The sequence below is a fragment of the Canis lupus genome, chromosome 27 (assembly GCF_003254725.2).
Source record: "Canis lupus dingo isolate Sandy chromosome 27, ASM325472v2, whole genome shotgun sequence".
NCBI lineage: Eukaryota > Metazoa > Chordata > Mammalia > Carnivora > Canidae > Canis > Canis lupus.
The window spans coordinates 25,071,858-25,085,198 of NC_064269.1; the positions used below are offsets into that span (position 1 = coordinate 25,071,858).

The 13,341-nt window shown below is 38.1% G+C and overlaps 1 protein-coding gene across 2 annotated transcripts in view; it reads left to right on the forward strand.

Annotated features, from left to right (window-relative positions):
- ST8SIA1 (ST8 alpha-N-acetyl-neuraminide alpha-2,8-sialyltransferase 1) overlaps positions 1 to 13,341 on the forward strand; it is a 151,140-nt gene that overhangs the window by 85,320 nt on the left and 52,479 nt on the right. For both annotated transcript variants that reach the window (XR_007406305.1, XM_025455335.3), the window contains exon 4: positions 9,974 to 10,066. Coding sequence is in view for 1 of the 2 variants with exons in the window: in XM_025455335.3 (XP_025311120.1) it covers positions 9,974 to 10,066 (93 nt within the window). In the remaining variant the exon portion in view is untranslated. The remainder of the gene's footprint in view (positions 1 to 9,973; positions 10,067 to 13,341) is intronic.

The following is a 13,341-nucleotide window of genomic DNA, read 5'->3' on the forward strand; positions in this document are numbered from 1 at the left end:
CGGCCTCTGCCTTCTCTCCTCTTCCCCACCCCCTCCCACAAGCCCTGGGGCCTTTCAAAACTAGTCACTTGTGATTAATCAATTGTAACTGCTCTTTAGCTTCCCTTCAAGTTCATTCACATACAAGTGAATTTAGAAGAGGGCCCCGGGAGCGAGGGAAATGCTCCAAGAAAGTACAAAGCCAAGAAGGGCTCAGACATCATGGGGAGACCCCAAAGCAGAAACACTTAGATTTTGTTTTAGATTTGAAAATTGTCTATAAACAAATATTTTCACTTATTCATTTCACTCTACACCCTTTACTTTTTTGTTTTTCACAAAAGCATTTTGGCGTAGCAAGTGGGATTTGAAGATAGATCTGATCTGTGTATGGCTGGGAGGAGGAAGGGGCCATAACTTTTGAGCAGCAAGGAAGCTTGGTTAAGGTACTGAGCAGAGGGGTGAGATGTCTGTCACTTGGAGGGGATAACAGGACGCTTCTGCAGGGATGTATAAAAAACTGCTAAGATGCATCCAGTCAGGGGTAGAGACCATATACCTGTAGTGGCACCAGCCTGCACTGTTGGGTGATTTTGACCCGAAGTGAAGATAGCAAATGATTGGATTGACATGGGTTTGGGGTTGTCCAGGTGAGAGGGAAAGAAGGAGCTGAGTGACATCATGGAGGATCCTGGTAGAGAGAGCGTAGGGTGACATACCTTGAAGTCTGACCTATATAGGAAGTGGGCACTGAGAGGCATAAACAAGAGAGGAAAGATATCAATAGGGTCAAAGAACAGGGTCATTCAGAACCTGGAGGGAGTGGGTGATGGGACAGATGGGATAATAAGAACTAATGTCAAAGTGTGGCCCACTGGAGTGTATGATTTCAGAACTCAGTTTGTTGAGGGGATGACCAATCTGTGGCAGAAAAAGAGATTTGTAATTGAAGAAGCATAGGAGCTTTGAAGCTATGTTGTGGAGGATTCTTTCAGGTGGGCCCCAACGTCTCACTGACATGGGAATGACCATGACCCAGGTGCCATAGGCTCCAGAGTCGGAAGGCTAAGGCCTGCAGCAACACAGAGGCAGAAAGCTGAGCCAGGGAAGGGGGTGGCAGCATGGGATTTGGATTTTGTGATCATTTTTAAGGACAAATAGAGAATAGTTAAGAAGTGGTCCAATATGGCTAAGAGAACACTAAGCCACCTCTGAGTTTTGAGCTCAGTGGAGCAGGCAAGGGTGAAGACACTAGTTGACAGTGTTTCAGTGGAAGCCATATACTTGGGGGAGGGCCAAGTTCCCACTCAGAGAATGGGAGTTGGGCTTCTTAAAAGACTTTTTATCTCACTGGTGAAGCCTGTAGAGAGTGGAGAGGTCTTTTTGTATCTTTCCTTCAAGGAAGTGCCCTGCCATGGTTTTTCCAGTGTAGGGATGTGTTTTCCTCTCCATTACAATTGTTATTATTGCAATATAAACGATAGGAAAATGTAGAAAATAAAAATGTAGTTCTTGTAAGTAAATCAATAAGTCAATATGTTTATTGAGCTCCTGCTAGGTATTAGGTGTTAGCTGAGTATAGAAATGGTATGTTAAATAATTGTGTCTTGCTTGTAGAACCTGGAGATGTGCTAGTGCTCTGATAGGGGTAATTCAAAGACAGATGGTGAGGGATCAAGGAACTTCTGAGAAGTGGTATGTGGAGTGTGAATCCTATCTCCACTTCAGTCTGAACACAGGAAGAGTCTCTCTGAGGCTCTAATGTTGGAAAGACACCAAGTGCTGCCACAGTGCAGTGAGATGAGGATGGGGAGATATTTTAGCTATGGAAGTGGCCACAATCACCTGGAGAGTTTAGATAGATGAAAAGAGCAAAGGCCCCCGGCCAAATTCAGTCACCCACTCCAATATACTGGTATTACGTAGAGGCTGAGGGGCCAGTGAACAACACAGAGGGAAGGGGACAGCCCTTGTCACAAACTAGCACTGTGACCTATGGCATGTCATTTTACCCTTGCTGGGTCTCAGCATATAAGGGAGTGGGAGCAGAAAATTCCTCAAGCCTTTCCTTTGTAGAAACTGGTTCTATCTGTGATTATATGAATACTATGTCATTGTAACAGTTCACGTAGTCTAGTTTATATTTTCAGCTTGCTCTCAAGTATGTTTATTTGCTCTTTCCCAAAACACTGTAAGGAACAAGGAGGAGTAGTTATTATACTCACAGATTCAGGGAACTTAAGTGATTTCAGGAGGTCTTAATATAGTCTGTCAGGAGGCAGTAAAATAAACATATTTTTATATTATTCCTCAGGGGTATATGTGTGTGTCACTATATTTAGGAAGATGCATATTTTAAACTTAACATGTCAAAGACCAAGCCTAAGCTTTTAAGGAGTTATATTCACTTTTTGCAAATAAACAAGACTAAATTTGCATTCTATAAAATCAACAATTCAGAATTGATGAGTGTGCGTGGTTAGGGTGCACAGCACAGTATTAAGCATAATGTTCATAGAATAATGAGAGGTGAAGATTAAGAATTCAAAGAATTAGAGCTATGTGTACACGCGCCTCTGATTTAATTTCCAGAATAGACCATTTTCTTTTTTTTTAAATTGAACTATAATTAACATATAACATTATATTAGTTTACTCTTACTCCCACCCCATCCCTTCTAGGAACCACCACTCTGTTCTCTCCACTTCTGAATTTTGTTTTGTTTTGTTTGTTTCGTGTTTTAGATTCCACATATAAGTGAAATCACACTATTTATCTTTCTCTGTGGATTATTTCACTTACTATAATATCTTCAGAGTCCATTTCCGTTGTGGCAAATAGTGAGATTTCATTCTTTCTTATGACTGAGTAGTATTCCATTGCATATAGACTTCATCTTCTTTATTCATCCATTGATGGACACTCTATGTCTTTTGATTGAAGAATTAGTCCACTTATGTTTAAGGTAATTATGGAAAGGTATGGACTTTTGGCATTTAGTTCATTGTTTTCTGGCTGTTTTATAGTTGTTCCTTGTTTCTTCTTACTTTGCTCTCTTCCCTTAGGGTTTTATGTCTTTCTTCAGTACCTAGTTTAGATTCCATTCTCATAATTTTTTTGTGTATCTCCTCTAGGTTTTTGCTTTGTGGTTACCATGAGGCTTACAGGTCTCAGCCTTTTATACCCACTAGTCTATTTTAAGTCGATGTCAAGTTAAGTTTGAACATGTACTAAAACCCTACATTTTTACTCCTCCATCCATGTTTTGTTTTTGATGTCATGTTTTACATACTTTAATTTCGTGTATCCTCCAACTAATTATTGTAATTATAGTTATTTTTACTATTTTTATATTTTAACCTTCATGATAACTTTATTATATATATTTCCTTTACCAGTGACATTTTTAGTTTTATATGTTTCCTTGTTCCTAATAGGTGCCCTTTCCCTTATGTACTTACTTATTTTTTAAATATTTTATTTATTTATTCATGAGGAACACAGAGAGAGAGGCAGAGACATAGGCAGAAAGAGAAGCAGGCTCCCTATGGAAAGCCCAACAGGGGACTTCAATCCCAGGACCCCGGGATCATACCCTGAGCTGAAGGCAGATGCTCAATCACTGAGCCACCCAGGCGTCTCTCCCTTCAGTTTAAAGAAGACCCTTTAACATTGCTTTTAAGGCCAGTTTAGTGGTGGCCTTTTTTTGCTTGTCTGGAAAACTATGTCTCCTACAGTTGAATGATGACCTTGCCAGGTAAAATCTTGATTGCCAGTTTTTGCTTTAGCACTTTGAATGCATCCTACCACTCCCTCTGATCTGCAAGGTTTCTGTTGAAAATCTGCATGTAGTCTTATGGGCATTCCCTTATACGTAACACATTTTTTTTTTCTCTTGCTGCTTTAAGATTCTGTAAGGTTCCATCTTTAATTTTTGACATTTTAATTATAATGTGTTCTGATGTGGGTCTCTTTAGGTGGGCTTTCTAAATCTGAATGTCAGTTTCCTCCTTCCCCAGGTTAGGGAAGTTTTCAGCAATCATTTCTTTAAATAAGTTTTCTATCTTTTTCTCTTTTCCTTCTGGTACCCCTATTATGCATATGTTGATCTGTTTGATATTGTCTCAGAGGTTCCTTAAGCTGTCTTCACTTAAGATTTGTTTTGTTTGTTTTTGCTTTAATTTTTTTTTTTTTTTTTTTTGGTCTTCCTGTTGCTCTGTTTTGATGAGCACTGTCTTGTCTTTCAGGTCACTGATTCTTCCTTCTGTTTAATCTCATCTTCTGTTGAACACCTTTACTGTATTTTTCAGTTTAGTTAGTGTATTCTTCAGCTCTGTGACTTCTGTCTGGTACTTTCTTATATTTTATATCCCTTTGTTGAAGTCTTTCTGTGTTCATCCATACTCCTGAGATTGGTGAGCATCTTTGTGATCATTACTTTGAACATTATCAGGTAAATTACTTATCTCCATTTAATGAAGGTATTTTCCTGGGGTTTTATCTTGTTCTTTCCACTGGAGAATGTATCTCTTTTCCTCATTTTGCTTTACTCTCTGTGTCTGTTTCTATGTATAATGTCAAACAATGTGTCTCCCAGTCTTGAAGGAATGGTCATAGGAAGATTGGGGTGTGGCTTAGTCTGCTGTCTATATCTGACCAGGGAGTGGTAGCCTGCCAGGAACTGTTTCTCTAATTGTTTCAAACCTGTGGGGCCCAGATATACAAGTTCCCCTTGGCTCAGAGACATATGTTTAAGGGGCATCACTTGTGCGTTCTGAATGCACCTGCTAGCTTTGGTGACATGGGTCCACAGGAGAGTGCCAGACTGGGGCATGTCTTTCCACAGGCTTTGGGAGGGCAAATGAGTGCTGAGATACTGGCAAACACACTTGGTAAGTTTGGCATTTTGCATCTTTTAAAGGGGAGAATGGGAGCACCATTCTAGGGGAAGCAGCACCAGCAAGGTAGGAGAGTGCAAAAATGCCACATAGCAGCATCTCCATTCCTGGAGAGAGTTCCAGCAGACGCCTGCCCTTCTGGCAGGTGCTTTAAGATTAGCCAATTAATTTCTTTCACATATGGTCTAGGTGCTTTTCAACTTGCTGTTTTTGTACAGGTACCCAGAGTAAGTGACCTGCACATGAGCCCTTTAAAGATGAAAGTCTCAGCTTCTCACAGTACTTTGGGGTCTTCTAGGTGTAAGTCATGGTGGTTTCCTTTCTTTCTTTCTTCTTTCTTTCTTTCTTTCTTTCTTTCTTTCTTTCTTTCTTTCTTTCTTTCTTTCTCTTCTTTCTTTCTTTCTTTCTTTCTTTCTCTTCTTTCTTTCTTTCTTTCTTTCTTTCTTTCTTTCTTTCTTTCTTTCTTTCTTTCTTTCTTAAGATTTTGTTTATTTATTCATGAGAGACACAGAGAGAGAGAGGCAGAGACATAGGCACTGGGAGAAACAGGCTTCCTCCGGGGAGCCTGATGCAGGACTCAGTCCCAGGACTCCGTGATCATGACCTGAGCCAAAGGCAGATGCTCAACCACTGAGCCACCCAGGTGTCCCCATGCTAGTTTTCAAAGCCAGATGTTTTGGGGCCTTGTCTCTCTGGTGCAGGTCCCAAGGGTTGGGGTGCATGATATGAGGATCAAATACTTTGCTCCTTAGGGATATAATCTGTATTTGTGAGATCCATCCCTGCCATGCCAGTAGTGGGGTTTTTGATGAGACCATGTCTCTGCCTCTTCTACCTTTCTTGATTTGGCCCTTTTATCTTTTTGTTGTGGAGTTGCTATTCAGCTTATTTTGAGGTCTTTTCCAGGTAGAATTATTCTAGAGATATCCGTAGATTTGGTGTATCAATGGAAGGAGGTCAGTTCAGGGTCTTCATATGCCACCATCTTGAATTCTTGCAAAGAATAGGGCCATTTTCATAACATATTTGAATTTTTAAAAAGCCTCGTTTATGGTTTACAATATGGGAGTAATTGTTATAAATTGTTTATAAACTATTCTCATTTGACCATTTTTGGATATACTTTTTTTTTTTAAAGATTTTATTTATTCATGAGAGACACAGAGAGAGAGGCAGAGATACAGGCAGAGGGAGAAGCAGGCTCCATGCTGGGATCCCAACGTGGGACTCGATTCCAGGTCTCCAGGATCACACCCCAGGCCGCAGGCAGCACTAAACTGCTGCACCACCGGGGCTGCCCCATTTATGGATATACTTATAAATGATTGCTTCATACACATTTTGGGGGGCACCTTGAGAAAATTGAGGTAGTTTCATACATTTGAAATTAAACATTTAATGAGTACATATTATTAGAAAGCTGGTAGTATGTCTGCTCTTAGACTATAGGGTGCATGGAGAGTTACAGTGAGAGAACAGATAGAAGGATAGCCTTACCAGCACATAATGATACATTACATTACAGTTCAAAATGTTTTTCAGTATTAGGATATAACAGTATTGTAATTTTCTTTGCCTAGACATTTTCAAGTACATTTTCTAATGTTAAAAATCTATTTCTTGTTTTTCAAGGTAAACATTTGCTCTATAATGCAAAATAACACTCTAAAAATAATACTGTTTTTAAAATAATATTAAATTTAAAATAAAATTTACCTGGAAGGACTGTAAGACAGAGGTAACATGATTGCATCCTGAAGATGATTTGGGTGGCTCAGGGATACAAGTGAGGGCAACATAATTTTGGTGCCTTGGAATTATGCTCAAATGTGTGTTTTGCATACTTAAATATGTATAACACGTTAAAGTTTTTATTTAAATTCCAGTTAGTTATCATAAAGTGTAATGCGAGTTTTAGATGTATAATACAGTGATTCGGCACTTCCACAAACACCTGGTGCTCGTCATAGCAAGTGCCCCTTTCAGTCTTCATCATCTATTCAACCCATCCCCCTACCTGCCTCCCCTCTGGCAACCATCTGTTTGTTCTCTACAGTTAAGAGTCTGATTCCTGGTTTGCCCCCCACCTTTTTCCCTTTGCTCATTTGTTTTGTCTTCTAAATTCCACATATGAGTGAAATCATATGGTATTTCTCCTTCTCTGACTGATTTATTTCACCTAGCACAATCCTTTCTAGCTCTATCCATGTCACTGCAAATGGCAAGATTTTATTCTTTTTGATGACTGAGTAATATTCCATTTTGTGTGTGTGTGTGTGTGTGTGTGTGTGTGTATGCGTGAGCGCACACGCACATATCACTTCTTTATCCATTCATCAATTATGGACACGTGGGCTGTTTTCATGTTTTGGCTATTATAAGTAATGCTACTATAAACATTGGGGTGCATGTATCCCTTTGAATTTGTGCTTTTGTATTCTTGGGGTAAATACCTAGTTAGTATAATTGCTGGGTCATAGGGTAGCTCTATTTTTAACTTTATGAGGAACCTCCTCACTGTTTTCCAGAGTGACTGCACTAGTTTGTATTTCTACCAACTTTGCAAGGGGGTTCCCCTTTCTCTCCATCTTCACCAACACCTGTTGTTTCTTGTGTTGATTTTAGTCCTTCTGACAGTATGAGGTCATATCTCATTGTAGTTTTGATATGTAGTTCCCTGATGATGAATGATATGCATAACATTTTAAAAGTAATTTTATGATTTTTTTCTATTTGAAGATTCCTCTTCACCAACCCCATTCCCCTGCCACCTTTATGTGCCAATTCAAAGAATAGTCATCTCTCATCAATTCTGTGATCACATCTTTTTGGATCATGAGGACAGTTACTAAGACACATTAGCCATTAATATCTGTTAATTGTACCAATAAGGTGATAATGCAAAGTTTGAAACACTTTTACACAATTATGCCTTATTAGAAACAATCTTTTATTAAATTTGCCTTTTATGTAAACCTATGTAGTTATCAGCTTAGGAATCAAGGAGCTAAAATTGCAGTGTACTTTTTCTAAAAAAAGAGCTACAAGGAAATGTCACAGATATTTGCACTTGAAGAACTTAAGATAGATATTTACACCAAAATAGAGTGTCATTATTTCCCAGAAATGTGTTTATGAAATGTTATTGTAATTGTTTTAGGATTTCCCTGTGTTGTAGGATTTGATCATCAGTATCCAGAAGTTTTTCTTGAGCTTTTATTGTGTGATAGAAAGTATGAAGGAACTCAGACATATAAGCCAACTTACAAGGAACACATAGAAAAACAAAATATTTATTCATTAAAACTGACCATTTCATTAATAATGACAAAACAGGTTGATTGCATTCCTCAGAAGTATTTAGAGGTTACGGTTTTGATATAATGTGTTTGATTCTTGAATGTTATGAAGGACCATCAAGATCAAAGCTTCCTTAAGACATAAATGTCCAAATTTTACCTTATGTTTTATCCTGGAAGTCACCATCGTCTTTGCAAAGATCAGTTAAATCACAAGACCATAGTCAGCACCACTGCCGGATGAGCCTGGTTGGTAATGCTTAAGTACACTCCCTCACGGGGTCCTCAGAAACCACACAGGATATGGTATGACTGTTAGACTATAGACACCTCATGATGAGGCCCTGTGACTTCGATTCCGCCCCAGCACCTACAATGACCATTGTGTTTTTCTCACTGGGCACCAGCAAATGTCAACAACTGGCTGAGTAATCTGTGAGTAGCTGCCTGAAAAGCCAGTATTTCTTTACCATAAAGCAGATGAAAGGAAGATTCCAAATCAACTGAGACAAATTCCACCCAAGATCCCCTGATGTGGTAGGAGTCACCGGGCAAATACAAGATAACATCAAGGAACTTGAGCTGATCAGCTGAGTGGGTGCATGGAAAATTCCATGTCCTGAGGAAATTTGTAGGGTAAATTTAATAGTTGGGGGAATAGCAGATACCTCAATATTTGTATCTCTTTACCTACAAATAAATGGCATTTTACTTTGTTAAAGTCGTCAAGAGTTAGAGATGCCCTGATGTGGTAGGAGTCAAGTTAGAGCTAGGGGTGGAGAGGAGAAATTAGGACAGAATAATAAAAGAAAACATAATGCAAACTACAGACTCATTTAGGGTCTTCATAAAAAGGATATATTTAATTATAAATATATTTCTGATACATGATGTTTTTGAGTTTTTACTATGTGTGAGGTATCAAGGTAGGGACATTTTATACATTTCTTACTGTAATCTTTACAACAACCTCATTAGAGAGGAAAAGTCATTATCCTCATTTTGTATAATGAGAAAATCAAGGCCAGGCAGATGAATTAACTTGCCTAATGTTCCACTGGCAGAAAGCCATGGGATTTGGATTTGCAGTTGCCATATTTTCCATTGTAAACATTCATAAGACATTGTGGCCAAGGAAAGCAACCAGGGCTGGGGTGGTGTGTGTGGGGGGGGGCAGTTATTTTTGTCACCAGGAGAACATCACCTGTACTCTTTGCCTTGGCTGAACTGGGACTGTGGAGAATCACTGCATTTATTTAGATAACAAATCACTGTGTTTCACCAGTAGTAAACCTGTATACTTGTCATGAGTTGGATTTAGGTGACAGAGTTTGCTCTGAATATACTATTATAATTTAGAATTTGGGAACTGAAAGAAAACCATAGCAAATACAATTCTTCCCTGTGTCTTGAGGTTTCTGGGTATGCAGAGAACACAGCAGGCCCTGTGTCCTTAGAGTACCACACCCTCCTGAGCTCTAGTTTCAAGCCTAATACTTCCTGTCTTACCACCCCAAAAATATTTTGAATGGAATAAATTCATTCTCGTTAATGTCTCCTTTTTAATAGATTGCTTAACTCTCTAGTTGACGTTTTCTTTCTTCTAAAGCAGAACTCGTTTTTATGACTGCGTTTTAAAGATAGTTATAGATGATCATGTAATGACTGTCAAAAGGGAGGAGTGATGAAAGTGATTATCTGTGAATTGAGCTAGATCTAGTAAAATTCCTATTGGTCTTGATAACAGACTTGATTTAAAAGTTTGCAAATCATTCTAAAATGTTATGTTTCTCCAGATGCAATCTTCCTCCTTTGTCAAGTGAATACACTAAAGATGTTGGATCTAAAAGTCATTTAGTGACAGCTAACCCCAGCATAATCCGGCAAAGGTAAGAGTTTATGACTTCTGTTTGTGAGGAACTAAAGAGGAAGGCCTTTGAAGTATTTAACATCTTAAGGCAGGGAACATAATTTAGTTTGAGAAACAAAGAAGAAAACCATCTGGACAGGCAGGAAGGATGAAGGAGGGAATTGTAAATAAACGAAGGAGGATTGTGGGAATCTAAACACTATTTTATGCTTCTTCTGGGATTCTGTTTCTTGCCTTTAGAAATGGTATAAATAACATGAGAATCGATTGTTTTGCTCATAGAAGCAATATAAGAGCTTGCTTACTCATTCTTACTACTGTGTCACTTATTGGCGTTAGTCCCAACTCATTGATTGGCATTGATTGGTGAACTGAACTAATATTAATGTTTTGTTAAAGAATAAAAACAAGAAATGATCCATCTACTGCATATGTATGCGGACAATAGCAAAATTGTCAGACTATACAGGGATGTATAATCATATGATGATATTACATTACATTATATTGCATTCAATAAGGTTTGGGAAAGCAGATGGAAAATTCTTGCTCCCAAATGAATTCTGGAGATCTTAGACAGCTGCTGTGGAAGCTTTTGGGGGTTGGACTCCAGTTGACAAAGCCCATCAGTAAACTATTGGCTGTTTCTCCAAGGATTGTTCATTGTAGGGAATGACTCAATCTCTGTGAAAAGAGGAGTCAAACATTGCCTTATGCTCTCCTGCATAGCTAGCAATTAGCACTGAAATACCCAGATGTTGTAGGCTTAGGCACTTGTCATCTAAGGGAGTCTTATCCAAGTGACTAGCTCATGTGTGTCACTTTATAAGCAATGCTGCATTGCTTGTTTTGGTTCACAAGTAAGCATTCCCATATAATAGATGTCTAGAAATACAACCAAACCATTTTTAATTTTGATAGATACTGTGAAATCACCTTTCCAAAATGTACCATTTACTTTCTCTTTTGTAAAGGATAAGACTGCCTATTTCCCAATACTAAAAACAACATCATGTACTATTAATCTTTTAAATTTTTGGCAATTTGTTGGGTGAGAGATGATATATTATTTTTTACTTAATACACATTTTTTTTTTTTGCTGAAAATAGCAAGGGCTATTTTCTCTGTGAATTGCCTGCTTGTATTTTTTGTTCATTTGTGCAATTTTTTCTTTTTCTTAAGATTTTATTTATTTGAGAGACAGAGCAGGAGCAGGGGTGGAGAGGGGTGCAGAGGGAGAGGGAAAAGCAGACTTACCGCTAAGCAGGGAGCCCAATGTGGGATTCTATCTTAGGACCCTGAGATCATGACCTGAGCCCAAGGCAGGCACTTGACCCACTGTGCCATCCACACGCCCCATGCTATTTTTCTTCTTAAATACTTTCTAAAAAGTATTTTCCTGTTGATTTATAGGAACTGTTTATGTTATAGGTGTTAACTGTTTACTTTCAAAATGTAATATGTTTTATTAAATGAAATTTGTAGTCTTTTCCTTTATGGCTTCTTTAAAAGAAAACCAACTCTTTCTATGGATGATCTTCCTTACCCACATCCCTTCCATTGAAAAAATATTGTCCTGTATGTTTCTAGTGCATTTATAGTTTCATTTTTTTATTTAAGAAATTTAATCCATGTAAATATTTATTTTTAAAACAATAGCTTTATTGTTTTCAACAAAAATAAATGTATATAGGAGGCACACATAATTATAGTGGCAAAAATAAGGTTTTGAGAAATTAATGTTTATCAATATATTTAAAAGAAATTCTCAGCAAGGAGCTTTGCTATAGCCTTTGCTAGGCTATATGTTTAGAGTGAATTCTTTAAAAAACTACAGCTTTATTGAGGTATAATTAAATTACAAAACCCCGTATGTTTAATGTATATATAGTTTGGTAAGTTTGAGCATATACAGACACCATGATACTACTACCACCTTGAGTAGGTATCTCTATCACCTCCAGCAGTTTCCCTGTTTGTTTGTGTGTGTGTGTGTGTGTGTGTGTAGTAAGAATGTGTAACATGAGATCTGCCTTCTTTACAAATTGTTCAGTGAATATAATAAGTGCATTCTTTTCGACAGCACGCAGACCAGACATTATTTAGGGTGAAACACACAGTTAGAAAGGGCTTTGCAGGAAGTCACATTTATCTTCTGATTGTGTTTTTATGGGCTAGGAAAAGAGAGGCTGTTCTAAGATGGCAGGAGAGTATACTGAGTCTTCAAACCCATTGCAATTGTTCTCTTCCTTTCTTGGCTGGGTTTTGGATGCGGGTACCCGCAAAGATCTATCTGTTCATGGGGTTATCCTTAATCATCATACTGCCTCTGTTGGCCCTCAAACATTTTTGTTCAAATACCCTTTAAAAATATTTTTAAAATCTGGGGCCCCTGGGTGGCTCAGTCGGTTGAGCATCCAACTCTTGATTTTGGCTCAGGTCATGATCCCAGGGTCATGAGATCAAGCTCCACATCGGGCTCTGGGTTCAGTGTGGAGTCTCTCTCCCTCTGCCTCTGCCCCATCCCCTGCTTGCACACTCTCTTTCTCCCTAAATAAATAAATAAAATCTTTTTTAAAAAAGGTATTTTAAAAATCCATCATTATTTCCTTGATCATTTTTAAGTTATCTAATTTTTTTGGCATAAGCTTCAATTGTTACCAGGTATGTACTTTCAGTGTATTTTATATTGTGCATATGCTTTAAATAAGTATTGCCAAAATCTCAAAAGTGCAGATTTAGCTCTCTGGTTGTTATATAGCCTCATAACGAAGTCAGTGTTGTTTGTCAAAGTAATTCATAAGTTGAGCTGACTTTCTGTAAGAAAAAGGCTAACCACCTTTTAATTTGAGTAAGTGTTGAAATGTAACCCATATAATCATCTTACTTCTGAATTCTAATTATTTAACGTATAAGTAGGATATGGGAGCTGCCATGAGTTTATCCCTGGATAAAATGAGGTATAACCTCTTTGTATTTCTTGTAAGGATCTTTTTGCTTTTTCTCAAGGGATACTTTCTCAGAAACTGTATCTTGGAAATGTTTCTTTGCTGGCCTGCATTGTTTTTACTCTCTGGGAAAATGGGTTGTTGTAACAGTTGAGTTGATAGGAGGTGGAGGAGAGAAAATTAGGAAAGTAGGGTCTGGAAAAGAGAGAGTTGCCTAGACTGTCAAATTAGTCTTGAGCAAGTAAGTTTTAGAAAAGTATGTAAGTGGAAATTGAGAATTTGGAAGTTTTGGGGGGAAGAGGAAGATAACATAAGAACTTCATAAGAACAATGTTCCCAAGGTGC